General features: G+C 43.6%; 1 protein-coding gene across 1 annotated transcript in view; it reads left to right on the top strand.

Moving 5' to 3' along the window:
• Window positions 1-3923: 3923 nt before the first annotated feature.
• slc35f3b (solute carrier family 35 member F3b) overlaps window positions 3924-15640 on the top strand; it is a 51052-nt gene continuing 39335 nt past the window's right edge. Inside the window, exons 1-2 of the mRNA XM_047603556.1 lie at window positions 3924-4384; window positions 5298-5512. Of these exons, the coding sequence (XP_047459512.1) occupies window positions 4287-4384; window positions 5298-5512 (313 nt within the window). The 5' untranslated portion in view covers window positions 3924-4286. The remainder of the gene's footprint in view (window positions 4385-5297; window positions 5513-15640) is intronic.

The following is a 15640-nucleotide window of genomic DNA, read 5'->3' on the forward strand; positions in this document are numbered from 1 at the left end:
GCATCCGAGACGTACGCATGATAATCCAGAAAACACTGAGGCCTAATTGGATGTCAAAAGACGCACGCCCGTGTACGTTGAACACTGAGCACGCGAAGGAACAAGACTGACTAATTGCCATGTCGGCAAGTCATCTGATGCCGCTGTTGTGCTTTCACAATAACCGCAAAATGGCCCGATTCACAGGAAGTCTCCACGGCCCACGAGTCACAGAATATAATTGGTTATAAATATTAAAAAGAATCAATCCCTCATTTCAAGTGGCGAACGTTGGACAGTCTTTTGGACTTGGAGACGAAGCGTGCTTGCCAACCACTTAATCCAAATCCCACTGGCGAGTCGCAAAACAAAAACACGTAACAGAGGAAAGGGTTTCATGTTTTCCGAGAAATGTAAACCAGGAATCAGGTAACAAGAGTGGACAGATGATTTATCAAATGAAGTAAAGCAGCATACTGTATACGAGGAATAAATAAGAAGCTATATGTACCTGTTCTCATGCACAAAACATGAAACATCTAATGGTAAATGTGTGTTCAGTGGAAGGGGGCCTAGTCTAGTCACTTATTGCATTTACTTAAAGGCATCATAGAGAATATTTCTACATCTGTGTGATGATAACAAACATTTTCCGTAATGCGTTCATTGGACAAGGCACATCTGAAGCTGCATTCCGGTTTTTCAGATACGTGTGTTTTGATATCAACAGCAGCACTAGAGAGAGGGAACAGCGTGTGCCTACTTTCAGAACTTTAATCATTTTCATCTTCAGAATTTTGCGTCTTGTTTCTTCTTGTCAGCAATACTAAAAAGAGAAAATCCAAGAATGGAAATCAGGCCGGTTAGGGCTGTCCAGAAAACACGGCAGGAGACGTCAATCCTTTTTTTTTTTTTACCGCTGGAGCCGCAGCTTCGGCAGCAAACTGGTTCACAATGTTGACAGCTGCTGTAATAGCGTCAGCGAGACCTCTCATCCTCAGAGGTTCTGCTTGCCTCTCTCCAGCTGTGTGTCAGCATTACCACTGATGGCAGATGAATAACAAATATACCCTGAAGAAACCACTCAGGCCCTTGGGAACTGCAGGGAGCCGACTCCGTAAAGGTTACGATTCCTCCCTGATAGCGCCTTCATCGGCGACACAGGAATCAATGTGTCCCTCTGGATACTAACAATAAATTCCCACTCATGTTGGCCTATGTAAATTTACAAGTCGCTAATCAAACTAAGTAATGACACACAGAGTTTCTATAAAATCCCTTAAATACACAGAAATAAATGTGATCTTTTCACTGGCTCAGAGTTCTGCTTCTTTTCTAGCTTCGGCCAATCAGCACCGGCCTGTACCACTGTTTCCAGGCTGAAAGCTGCATTAAAATATTGATGCTGAGGCAGGGTTTGCATCATACTTTTTAAGTGGCATGAAACTGGACACAGTGAGGAAAATAATGTAAACCACTGAGAGAATAGATTTTTTAAATTAGATTTTTGAGACACTTTTTGATTGAACGGATGAGAGATACAGGGAAGCTCATGATGAAGGATGGTGAAATCCGTTACTATTTTTACCTCGACACGAGACACGAGACAGCAATCTCAAAGCAATTGTACGTGAAAACATCTCTACTTTATGGAAGTGTATCTAACGTAGTTTACAGACCCACATTTTGAGGTGTTTCTCATGGAGAAATGAGCAGCAAATCTTTGACCAGACGCGTTTTGCCATGCCACTAGATGAGCGCAGGTGCAAACAATAACATTGGTGACGGCTACATTTAATAAATCCACTTCAGTTTCGGTCACAGCAATGACTTACCAAGATGCTTAAACTAGGCAGAGCCATCCTTAATGTACCAACAGCACCTGTGCTGTTCCTGATCAAATATATTTTCCTGCCATGAGAGAGCAGTGTAGACGTCTTCACAGCGGACAATTTGACTCATCGCAGTAGGAAAGTGACAGATGATGGATATCATGGGCACTTATAGGAACCGAGACAAAAAGTCTGCAAGAAAACGGTCTATTAGTTAAAAAAAAAAAGTATTTCTGTGCCCTTGAGTTAGACGAGATTTTACCAGATATTACAATGATAGAGTGTTTATTTTAAAAGAAAATAATGCTTTATAAAATGCCAGCTACTTAATTACCAAAGCACAGACATAAATTCTCTGTGGGCATAAATTCACTCAATAAAAAGCAATAAACCTTTCCGTCAAAACACTAGTGGTGACAGCGTATGCTGACGTGTATAGAGGTATTCGCTCTTTGCAGACAGGACTTGTGTAACTAATACCAGTAATTAAAGCCTCATAGGCACCAACAACTGTGAGGCAGCAGGAGCAATAACATAAGAGACAGACATTTGAAATGCCACTAGTAGCACCTGCTGTGAAAGAAAGTGTAGGTTGTTTGCATGGACGACAATTCGACATGTCATGTAGCAACAAACACACATGTAACACACATGGCTGCAGATGAAGCAGCTCCAGATGTTGTCTCACTGCCATGACCATGGACGGCATGGTCATGGCTCACTAACACATTTAATGGAGTCTTAATGTCAGTGGTTTCACCTGTGCTTCCCCTGAAATTGCAGAACAGCTGGAACAGGTGACAGGGTGTGAATGTATGAGACCTTCTGTAACAACTGTTTTGCGTCTCCGCGATATTTGCTTTTGGCAAACGAGGAAGGTCGAGCGGGCCGAGAATTGATTTGGCTCAGGCTGAGCTGTGAAGTTGAGAGGATGAACTTGATCCTCTGCTCGACTGAGACTGTCGATGTGAGGTGTTGACCCGCTTATTGATGACTAGGCATCACTTTTTTTTTTCTTTTTTTTTTTGCTAGAGTAAGCACAGGTCCCCACCACCACCCAATCTACCCCAACTCTTGCGGACGTGTGAGGTGTGGCTGGGTCATTGATCCGTGCGAAACCTGTCTTCTACAAAGCAGCCGGGAGCTCTGCAGTGTGGAGCTCGCACGATGCCGACGCAATGCAGCGGGGGGGACCACGGACCTGGGATGCATGGACGGAGCTACCCCATTCATGCAAGGTAGAGACCCGCCATTCTTCGTGGTTGGAGCTGCGCAGGCTCCTCGTTTACCGAGACTTTACCTGAACTTTGTCAAACTTGATAGACAAACACAGAACGAGAATGAATGTGCAGCAGATTATATCATGTTTAGACCAATCTGTGAGAATAATTAAGCTGCATTCACATCTGAAGAACTCACTTTTATTGTTGCATGGCTCACAGTTGCAAACAGAGACAAAGGCGATTGCTTGATTTTAATTTTGGGGAGAGATATAATTATCACCACTGAACATAATTACCCCATCAGTTACTGGAAGCATAGCACTGATTGGATGCAATCAACCACATCCTTGGAGTTGTCTTTGAGTCTGTGGGATTGAAGCGAACAGATTGAACTGTTCACTCGCAGACATTCGAGAGGCAGGCCCTGCCGTCGTTTTGAGGAGCCTGTGGACTCCTCAGGTAAAGTAGACTATGAATAACAAAACAAAGTGGACCCCTGAGGCCTGTCAAATCCACGGTTGAGAGAAAAGGCTGTTAGCAGAGCCGGTGTGTTTCACAGCTGCGCTGAGAGACGTCGTGAGTGGCCTGGATTTGTGCAGTCTGTGAAACCAGAGTACTGAAAAACCTCTTTCACGACGCAGCTCTCATAAAGCGAGCACCAGCAAGGAAAACCAGACAAGACGTATCACAAGACATAAAGGAGAGGTTTGCACTGTGAAGTGTCTCCTTTTGGATGCAAATCTCAGAATCCAGAAACTTTTGTGAGCCAGAGGTAATTGGCACTGTTGGATGAATTCACACCTATTTCACATTTTCGGTTAAATATGTAGTTTTGTTTTATCTTAAATGTGGCTGTTGATCTTATTTGCATGGCGGCTGCCCATTGTTATGTGATTCACTGAGGTTCAGAAACTAAACTATTGTCACAGACGTCCAGGTATTGAGGTGGTGGTTAAATTACAACAGGTTAAACCGAGTACCATCACAGCCGTGCTCTACAAAATGAAAAAGCACTCGAATCCAGCAGATGGCGCTGTTGCAGAGCCCTCCAGGACGCAGAAGCTGCATCCAGAGCAGAGCGCATCCCTCATCATGTTGAAACAGCTTGTACTGTAGTAGCCAGGCAGGCATATGTTTGCGCGGGCGAGGAGGAGCAGGACGATGGTACTGTCCCACCCGTCGGCCTTGATGAGGATTTAGATTCGCGGTGGTTGTCCTCCCCCCTCCTTTTTTCCCCCCCGTGTGCCTGAGGATGTACGGCGATGGAGAGGGCACGGTGTGGGACCGGGTCGGACGGCCCCACCGGGACTGCATGTGCTACCTTGGACCTCCTACCACTTTGATGCCGATGTAAGACGTTTAAACTTTTTGCAAAATACATTGCAGTCAATCGACAGGACGACTTGTTGCGCACTTTTTTTCTCTCAGGTGCATTGATAAAGTAAATTGACTTTATTTAGCAGATGTGTTAAAAATACCAAAAGCTTTTATGTGAATTTAATGTATGTTTTAAAACCGGCTGTTATCGCTTGGCAGCGTCTGAGTCAGCTCTATAATGAGGACATGTTTATAATATGGAGTTGTTTTCCCACACGGATTTTCTCCCAGTGGGTCAATAAATCATGTATTGCTGTCACATGCTGACGGTTTTATAACAAGCAGAGAGGCTGTCAGGTCACCGTTGTGCTACTTTGTCGTACATCATGCAGCAGAGCTTTACTGGTGCACATTTTTAACAATTCTTTTTGTTTGTTTGTTTGTCTCACTTGCTGGACACACGGCGCCAGGCATTTATCTCCTTTGCATGATAAAAATTAAGGAGGCTGCGGTGTGGGAAGCTGCGCGTAATTTTGTGGTCCAGTGCTTGCAAGACGCGCGGAGCTGTCACAAGTGCCGCCTCTCCATCTCCACAAATCAGTCACGATCGATTCATTAGTTTCTGATTCCTATAAGCCCGTAATAGGGGTTGCAGAGTACATAGTATACAACAACCGCAGGACCAGTCACTATCGCTTAGTGTCACACTGTTGCTGTCCGGACGCAGGGCCACTGAAGGATGATGATTTCTCTACTGTACAAGAGAGGCGCTGCAGGGGCCCTCGACGCACGTCTCTGTGGAACATGCACCATCGACTTTCGCGGTTTAGCCAAAGACGAGCCTTATAACATCAAACCCCATGCAAGGTTTATAGGCTCTCCTTTCCCTTGCCAAGCGGCCTCGCTTTGTCTTGTAACCCTGCCACCCCTTGTTCTCTCTTCCCAGCGGGATGCGCAAGTCGCCCGACGTGAGCCCCAGACGGCTTTCGGACATCAGCCCCCAGCTTAGGCAGCTCAAGTACCTGGTGGTGGACGAGGCCATCAAAGAGGACCTCAAGTCCTCCCGCTCAGTCGAGGACATCAACAGCGCGTCCATAGAGGAGCGGATACTGAGGATCACCGGGTATTATGGATATCAGCCTTGGAGTGCAAGCTACAAGAGTGAGTCACTTCACCCACATGGAGCTGTTTACTTCTGCCGAGCATGTTTCAGCGTTCAGTGGCCAGTGAGAGGCTATGAGGTTCTTGTCATGTTGGACACAAAGACTGACATCAGAGACGAGAGTACTGATGAAAAGGATTAATACAGTGTGCTGAATATTGTGTGCTGATACGGTTTTCCAGTTGCGTGGGTGGATGGAGAGAGATGACAGGGGATACTGCTTAAATAACTGCATGTGGAACTGATAATGATAATATGTACTGAGCTATTGTTTTGCATGTTTGGCAGGTTTCACATGAAAGAAGTTCACAGGATGTTAAAAGCCTGTTGCATTTCTTAACCAGAGGTACATATTGGGGCCCCACATTTTGTGTCCCCTCGAATCTCTGCACTCAGTCTCCGTCTGTTTCACCCTCAATCTTCTCAATCTCTTACAATAACCTTTTGCGCTAAAGCAAAGTGCTTCTGAATACGTGCGGTGTCAGTCTCCATCTTTATCAGTCTAAACGTGCAGTCTTTATTTCTCTCTCTCTCAAGTAGTGTTGACATCGTTTGCTGCCGATGATGGAGCTAATGTTTGCTTCGCTGGAGCTTGTCGGGGTTTTGAGTCACAGCGTGAGTTTGTTGCTCGGAGAAATGGATTTTTTGGCGCAGCTTTTATTTTCCTCATTTTCCTTCTCTGCATCACTTCACTGGATTTACTTCATGTGTTGTGCTGAGCATTAAACACGCTGAGCTGCTGATCCTATGCAATGGCGTCTTGCTTCACCTGCTTTGAGGCTTTGTCTCAGACCCTTGCGGAGGTATCAACATGTCAGTGTTCTGCTCTCAGAAGTGAAAGTACTGAATTTAGTGGGTGACATTTTGCAGGTTGACGACCTCTATCTGGTAACTGGTGGGAAATTTTGTAAATTTCATATGAATGAATGCAATATTAAACAGCCGCGAGGCTGCTTCAAAATTTATAGGCCTATACTTAACATCTGAGCTCAGCAGAAATCACAGGACGGCTGCTGTGAATATTTCTTTTCTTCTGTAACTACAGATGTGGTAACAAGTGAAAGTAAGGTGGAATATTTTACTTCATATCATTGTCAGCCATAACTTAAGTTGTGTTGGTCTCCACTAGGCCTCTTGAGGTCCTTTAAGTCCTGCAAGTTGCGAGGTGCAGCATCTGTGGATGGACTTTTTGGAGACCTGTGAATTTGGAAGTCAATGCTTCGAACTCATTGTTGTGTTCCTCAAACTATTTTTGTTTGTAGGAGGGACCATCCTGAAAGACACCACTGCCTTCGGGGTATGCTGTTTCCATGAAACGGTCTACATGGTGCGTTTCAAGGCTGAGGGAATGTGGAACATGTCAAAGTAACATCCACATGAATGATAGGACCAAGATCTCCCAGCAGAAAATTGCCCAAAACCCGACACTGCCTCTGCCGGCTTGCTGTCACGGTTCCTGTAGTAGGACCGAAACGCAGAATGCAAAGGGGCGGTAGGAGCTGGAAACAAAATGACAAAAATATAAATAAATAAAAAAACAGAACTTAAGGCACAGAAAGGAACACGTCTGTATGATAAAGAGGAGTAACATCTCAGATGACTTGACAGAGAACAAAGGGAGAGGCAGGGCTACATATATAGACTAACAAGACACAGGTGAAATTGATGAGGGCGGAGCACACAAGGAGAAACTAATTCAACAATCAGAGGGTAGGGACGTGCAATACCACTATTCCTTTCCTTTCAATCCGATACCAAATAACACCAACGCTAATATCCCAGTCAATATCGATACTTTTAGATGGTTACTTACGTATCTGGAAATGATGACTTTTACAACGAACATTTTATTCCTCTGCATAAGAATTAAACAAGCTGCCAAATATCAGACGTCTCTTTGCTCAGAGCAATTAGAGACAATCTGTGCAAACCAACAAGTCAGCTCTGAAAAACAAATCTGAGCACGTCTCTCGGCGCGGCCAGGCCCCCCGGCTCGAGTGATGGTCTCACTCATGCCCACATCCATGTGTGGTGTCACTTGCCAGCTCGAGTTGGGTCATCAAAAAGAACTGATGAGTCCTGGCTAAGATGGGCTCAGCTGTTGTTTCATTCTATCACTATGTGCCCCATCTTTGACTTGGCTGACTCCTGAGTGAAGTGGGTGGGAAATCAGAGGATCCTCCACTCCACCAGATCCTACCAGCACCACCTGCTTCCCTTCCTCTGTCCATCCTTCCACATCTTCCCTGTCTTTTATTCCCCCCTATACGTGTAGCACTGTCCTCCCTCCACACACTGTTATGTCGCTCAGATCAACGAACTAGCTCCCAGGGAGGGCTGATGATGACCACACACACACAAGCGAAGTCTCCGTGGTTACGGAGGTTAGTGGCAGTCGAACATGATGGAGATTAGCAGCATTAGTTTGAATCATCGGCTTTAATAGCGTCTAAATTGTAAAATTCATTTAAAAAATGGGGAAGAGCTGTTGTGCGACCGACTGTACCAACAGATTTGAAAAGCAGTCAGAGATATATTTTACAGATCGAAAACTGGTTCACATTTTGTGTCAGGTAATATTAATTTATGCTGTATTTTTTGATGAAGTCATACCTTATGTTACTTCTTAAGTTACATTCTGGAGGGATGTCAGATAAGTTTGCAGGTGTTGACGTTTTGACGTAGTTAATGCAGACAGTAACTATTTCAGTTACTAAGTCAGAAAAGCTTTTAGCGTTAGCATCTTTTATTTATGTTAAGAAACAACAAGGTGCCGACATGACCTACGTGTATATGCCTGTGATGGTCACTGTGATGTATTTTCATTACATACCTTGATATCGCCTGCCTTTCTGAATTTAAGAGCTTCCATCATAGTCCCAGGTGTGATAGGCATTTCCCTGTGCTTTTTCTCTCTCATGCTTTTAACTTTTTTTTTTAGAATTGATCACATATTCAGTGTCATAAAAGTGTTAATATTTCTTGTGAAAGCGGACCTGGTATCGATATTTTGATGTAAAGATCGATTCTAAAAAAAAACACATCTAGATTGGAAGTATCGATATTTCTGGATCGATGCTCACATCCCTATCAAAGGGGGGAAAACACAGGGAGTGAAACAAGACAAGACAAACAAAGGAAGAACTTTACAAAAATTAAAAACAGGAAACACAAGGAAAATCAAACAGGATCACAGAAAATAATGGAAAGACTGTACCATGACTCTTCTTCCCTATTGTGTGTCTTGGTGCCCTGGGCCACTTTTTTTTTTTTATAGGTATTGAACACTGCGCACGGGAACACACCACAAGAGCTGCAGTTTTGCAGATGCTGTGACCCAGTCATCTATCCGTCACAATCTTGTCAGAGTCTAATCCAGCCACTTGCCCATTTTCCCTGCTTTTAAGATCGATTTTGAGGACAAAATGTTCACTGGCTGCCTAACACCCACTGACAGGGAATGCCTTGACAAACTGGTCATTCACTTGACCTGCCACAACAGCTTTGAGTGTGTTTTTATTAAAATTGGACAAAAGGTACACTGATTGCTAAAGCAGCTGTACTCTGCTGCCAAATGTTCTTAGTGTTTACTGATAAGACAATCTATTCATAGAGCTTGGAACATTTTACAAAACAAACATTAGGCGCTCGACAGAGACATGAAATTATGAGACCGATTGGTGCAATCAGGCAAGAGCTCACAAGAGATGAAACAACAATGCTGAGATTAGTAAGAGGACATAAATAAATTAAAAAAGAAATAGATGATACACAACTTCTATCGTTACGCATCATGTAGTTAATTTCCATGTCACCCAGTTATAATAGCTGTTGTGGAACAGACCAGACTTAATGGCTTCTGAGCGCATTAGTGTTTTTATTGAATATAATGTGGAGTCCTTACGCAAATGTTCCTTTTTTTCCCCAAAAGTGCTCAGAAGGTTTCAGGAGAGAAATTGAGGGTTTTTATTCAGAAACACCATGTTCACACTGAGATAAGAAATGTTCAGCTAAAAATAAAAAAACAGACACTCTTACAGCTGTAGACTATAACGTGTCAGCTAAAATGGGGAGGCAGTCGTACGAAATATTTCATGATGGCTTGTACCGTTACATCAGACATTTTTCTGTGTGCGTGGCCACTCGGGAGAACGTCCATTAATTTATCATTTCGGGAAGCATTTGTTTAGTAGTTCTCCTGTTCCTAACAAAGAAGCGACGTTCATTTATGCCACAGATTCCAGACCCTTCTGACCGGTCCTGTTGTAGCTCTGGTTCACGGAGACAGAAGTCCCACTAGTCGCTGCACACAGTTGCATGTCATGTGTTGAGCACAATCATCCCAACTGGAAAGCGATGGCTAATGGCTAAAAAGTAGAGGGCTGATGCTGGTGGCGGCCAATTTCAAGAGAGGTGGGAGGCTCAGTGCTTCTCAGCAGAGTGCAAAGAGATGCCTGTTTTTGTTCGTTCACCACCAGCCTTTCCAAATTGGCACGTGTGCTCTTTCATGCAGGAGTAAGCAGAGCAAGAGAGGGAAAGTGGTGAGCTAGTAGTAAGCGGTGACTCAGCCCGCGGATGAAAGGCGGCCGGGTGACTTGGCTTTGTTGTCGTGACTTAATGGATCATCTCAATATCCTGAATATGAGACTGCAGAGAAATAGTGTAACAGAGCCAAATACGGCATGAAAAACTTGTTTTTCAAATCTGCCTGTGAGTCACTTTCTCATGAGTGACTCAAAGCAGCATTAAACTAGAGATTTTTTATATATAATCGCAGATATGGTTTGTCCTGGTAGTTTGATCCAGGATGCTACATGGCTTGCATTCAGATACCTGGCTGCTTCAACCAGGAGTCTGAGTGTCTTATGTTCGACCAAACAAAAAATAACAAAATGTCACTTCATCCATTCCTGGTAGAAAAACAATCCACTTTGAAGATGACCACAGAGGAGTGTTGACGTCAGTGTCAAAGAAAAGGTCTCTGGTTACCAGAGAAAGGTTGCTGGAGAGAATATAGTCGACTGTAACATCTAAATACAATACAATACAAGATAGATAGATAGATAGGTAGATAGATAGATACGCACTTTGACAAAAAAGTTGAGATTTTGACAGGAAAGTCGAAATACAATTTCAAGAAAAGAGTAGTTCTGGGGCATAATTAATAATTAATTTTAAGAATTTAAAATTTTATTGGGATTATTTCACATATATCAGCAATATAACTGAAAAAATAATCACAATACACTTTTCATTTCTTAAATTAATTATTCATTAAGCCCCAAAACTCTTCTGTGGAGTATCGACGGTTTAAAAGACTACTTTTGATTTTTTTCTCAAAGTGCATAATGGGAAAAAAAATGTATCTCCTCTAATTTTTTTTCTCATGGGTGGCCATAATTCTCTTCCGTAGAAGAAGCAGCTGACAGAAAACTTAAGACCCTTTTAAGGCTTAAGCTTTGACACAAAGCGGCGGTGACTATTATCAGTGCTACAGACAATCAGACTTTTTTTGTGTCCGTCCACCGTGGGAGATTACTTATGCTGAACTCCATCCGCACGCCATCTTATAAATCCTACCCACGCCACGATTAATAAAACATAAATGAATATCCTCTAGATAAGAATTTGCATGGAGAGAAAATGAAGCGAATTTTGCCGCTGCAGGTTAAGTCTAATAGATAAAAGAAAAGGCCTTTAATAGGCAAGGAAAAATGGAAAGTGGGTGTCATCACTTCCCCCATGTGCCCGAGGACACACACACACACACACACACAAAAACATTTTAGCATGAAGGGTACAACTTAAAACTATCTGGAATTGAAAATTTCTGGGGCATTATTTTTCTTCAGATCTTTATATTTTGAAGAAATTTTTACCTTGAGGGCAGAGTTGGTTGCCAGCTGGGTTTTTTTTTTTTTTTTGGCAAGCTTTAAAATGTTCACATGGGAGTCGGAGCTTGCTATTTTGTTATTTTGGCAGGTTTTCCACAAATGAGCGAAGACCAAGTCCAAGCTCAGTCTATATTGTTTTACTTCGTCCTCACAGATTGATATGATGGTCTCTGAGATGATTTGTCTGGGAAATTGTTCTCCAAGTTCCTCTGCGAAGTGGACCATTTGTCAGACAAACAGACTTTGTTCTTTTTCCTAATTTGCTTGCGCTATCTATCACAAATGCAGTGTCCCCTCTGGTGCAAATTTAGAGCTTCACGAGGCATGAAATGAGGTTGGGTTCTATTTTGAGCTCAGGGTTTGAGCATGGTGAGAGGGTGGAAGAGTGAAGCAGGTTGGAGGGAGACTATGGTCCCATGTACAGTACATATTCACTGCTGGCTGCAAATAAGGACAGCTGGAAAGGGATGGGCAAAGGTTACGGCCTGACTGCGAGAATGGTTCCTTTCAGCTGAGCTGGAGCTGAGGAGAATGATGGGGATAGTTACTCTGATACACTGACGTCACTTGCTCAGCTCATTATGGGTGAATCCAGCTTGCAGTGTTCAACATAACTTCAGTCAGTGGCATTCCCTTAATAATCAGAGCAAGAACACCTCATGCGATCGCCTCAATCAGAAACGACTGGATCAGATTGAGAGGGGTGGCATAAATCTTTGATGATCCACTCAGCAGGAATATATTACCACCTAATAACCATGTAAACTCGTGATCCAATCATTTTTCTCAGGCTGGAATAAATAGATTCTTATTGTGCATGAATGGGGCTGAACTTCGGTTGAAGTGATGAGTTTCTGGGACAGACAAAATAAAATTAAAAAACCTTCTTCTGTTATATATGCCACAGATCTGACACATTTGGGGGCGTGTAAACCATAACATTATGACCACCTTAGGTCTCCCTTGTGCCTCCAAAACAGCTGTGACTCATCAGAGAACGTGCATGGGCCTTCTGAAGGTGTCCTGTGGTGTCTGATAAAGGCATGTTGTTAGTGGGGGTCTTTGGGTCCTGTGGGTTGAGGGGAGGGGCCTCCGTGGATCAGGCTTGTTCCAATGCATCCCACAGATACTCGATCAGTTTGGGATCTAGGGAATTTTGAGGCCTGGTTATCACCTTGTGATGTTTTTCATGTTTTTTGAGCTGTTCCTGAGCTACGGCTGCATCCTGCTGTGGGTGGTTGCTTCCATCAAGAAGTGTCATTGTTATCTTCTGGTCTAGGTGGGTGGTTCAGATCTAAGTAACATCCCAGCAGAACATTCTATGGTCACAAAAAGTCTGTGTTATCACTGTGTTGTCACTGTTTAGCTTAACAATTTAGTTGGGTTGAGGAAATATTGCCCACATAGTCAGTTTTTCAATCAACCCAATGATCAGTCACTATAGCGGTATAGCCTATATCTGGATGGAAGAGCCTTTGTTGTGTTATCACCGTTTCTCTCTTACATGTATAATGCACGGCTGAGTGCGACAAGCTTGAGCATACTGTCCAAGGGCTGAGGAAGGCACCCTGGGAAACGTGGTGCTGCAGGAACAGTCAGCAGACATGTTGGCTCATCATAGCACAGATGGAAATGCTAACATTAGCAATGATCCAGGAGGCCTGTTACGAGCCAGTATGCACGGTTTAGTTCCAAACCCAGGATCTACCCCAGCTCAACAGAGAACAGGCATCATTGATTTTTGTTATTAATTTAACTTGTGATTTTCCTTCGTCGACAAGTTAAACTGCCTGCTGTGAAAAAAAAAATGCATCTACAAATAAGCCACAGACCGGCGATCTACAATCTATAACTTTCTCATTATGCAACTGACAATGTGCAAATGGAGCATAACAAGCCAACACTGTGGGCTTCACGGTCGATTCACGGTTTGCCACGGCAGCGCGGCAGATAAATTTGTTGATTCAGTGAGTTGAAAAGTCTTTTGTCGCTCTTTGTGAAGTGTATTTTTTTTTTCGTGTGCATTAGACCGGAAACGAAACCCCTTCAAGGAGCGAGATCATCTATGTACGTAAACAGAGTCATTACTACTTTTAAATTCTTGCTCATATGCACACTCATCCACAAAGAACATAAAGGGACAAGAGAACCGAACACGGCAACCGTGAAGAATTTATTACCCTGCAGAGTTTCATCAAAGGCTATTCCGCTGTCTATATGCATGCATTTTTAAAGCGCTGGCGCATGTTTTAGTGATATGCATAACATATACTAAAAAAAACAAAAAATAAAAAGATACCCATAGGAACTGAACACCATAATGTTTTTAATATTTTATGCAAATGGGTTCATGTGACACCGGGAGAAATATTCATGAGTTATATGTTGCACATGTTGCCACAGTGGGATTAATTTGACATAACAGTGTTTTTCCACTTGTGGGTGTTTATGTATCAATAGCTGCAGAGTCTTATCCACCAACAAAGGGACAACAAGGGAGCCGGGCAACTGTCTCTGCAGGAGTTCAAGTACAGAGCAGCACACAACCCCGCTTCAGCTCTCAGTCGGCCTTCAAAGGGGACTTAAAGATCACAATGAAAAGAGTACACAATTTGGTGCAGGAGAAATTTCCCAGGGAGCCTTCGGAGCTCATCCTTGTGAGGAAATATTTTTAATTTTCTTTTGGGATGTTTAAAGGCGTTGTTAGAAACCATTTCTGCACCTTTGAAGCGATTGAAGACTGGAGATTGAATGTCTTCCCTAAATAATTTCACCACTCAAGCAACGTTTTAGTTGACGGTTTCTATTTTCATGTTCTGGCCAAGTGTTGCGAGCAAGGCTTCTCTGAAGTAGTTTTGAGCTCCCTGTCCCTCCCTCCTCCCCATCCTCCCTCCTCCCCTTTTCTCTCCAGTACAGTGGAAGCAGCCTCTGTTGTGTAACATCACATGTATAATTGAGGAGGATGCACAGATCAACACACACCTGCTCGTGATGTCCCGCTTGTGCTCATTGGACTGGAGGAGCGTCGCATTGGCGTGACCACTTTCAAGACGGGAACCTCCGGTGTCGACTTCTTTCGGCCGCACGCCTTTTCTTTCTTTCTTTTTGTTTGTTTTTTTTTGCTCTCAGGAGATTACCGCGAATAGAGGGGAAGAGGCAGAGGAGCAAATGAGACTGCCAGCGTAGTGGGTATTGAGACAGAATTATGGAGAAAAAAAATCACCAGAAAACTAGTTTAGATCTGGACATATCTTATGCCCTGTGGTATTTCCAGCAGAGCAGCACTTTTGCTTGGTGGAAAGTTTTGACTTTATTGCGTTCTTGGAGTTGTGAAGCATCTGTATTCCTTATGCAACATCTGAGACAACTCCTTGCCTCCGCTAGTGCCACGGCTACGGCTATTGTCAGTGCTTGTGTTCCTCAGAATTAATCCTGAAGTCTAGCTGTATTACCGCTGTAGCTACCCGTTCCTCGGTGCTCACTCTTCCTTGTAATGGAAATCCTGCCAGCATTAATGCCAAATCCTGACCCGCCGTCAACCCTCACTCCTTTTATCTGCTGTTAATTAGAAGCTGTGGAGTGATGACTCCTACGTCTGTGTAATTAATCCCAGGTCTGCTGTGGCCATACACTGCTCATCGTTTTCTGCTCCGGCCACTGAAGAGCAGGGCTCGGTAACAGGCAGAGCAAAGTGTGAATGAAGTTGTGGAGGTAATTAGGAGACGTATCCGGACAATATGGACAGAGCGAGATGAGTACAAAAAGCAGCCTGTGGCTTTCGCCGATGGCTATCAGTGCTGCCGAGGTGTGTGGCACAGATGCAAGTGTCAGGAGGGAAAGTGTGGAAACGTTGGTCCTGGGTATATTCAGGCCCTGCAGTCTTCAGTAAAATGTAATATCAGCTGATCTAGTTCTAAAAAGTTGAGCGCTACTGTCATATTCCCTTTTCTCGCCTCACCTCTCTCCATTTCATTCTCACAATCCCATTAAACCAAGCATATTTACCCTTCACCACCCCCTTGCCTTTAATTCTTCTCTATATTCCCAGAGCAGTACGCGGAGTCAACCCTGATTGAGACAGCCCAAAAGACTTTCCTGCCTGCAGAATAGCAAGGAGCTCCATTGAGAAAACTCGAGTTGTTGTAGGAAAACAAAAGCAGCAGCCGTGCAGACAGCAGGGGTTTTTCCAGCAGTCAAATTAGCCGTCTCTTCTTTTAACCGCTTAGCTTTTAA

The sequence above is a fragment of the Mugil cephalus genome, chromosome 13 (assembly GCF_022458985.1).
Source record: "Mugil cephalus isolate CIBA_MC_2020 chromosome 13, CIBA_Mcephalus_1.1, whole genome shotgun sequence".
Lineage (NCBI taxonomy): Eukaryota > Metazoa > Chordata > Actinopteri > Mugiliformes > Mugilidae > Mugil > Mugil cephalus.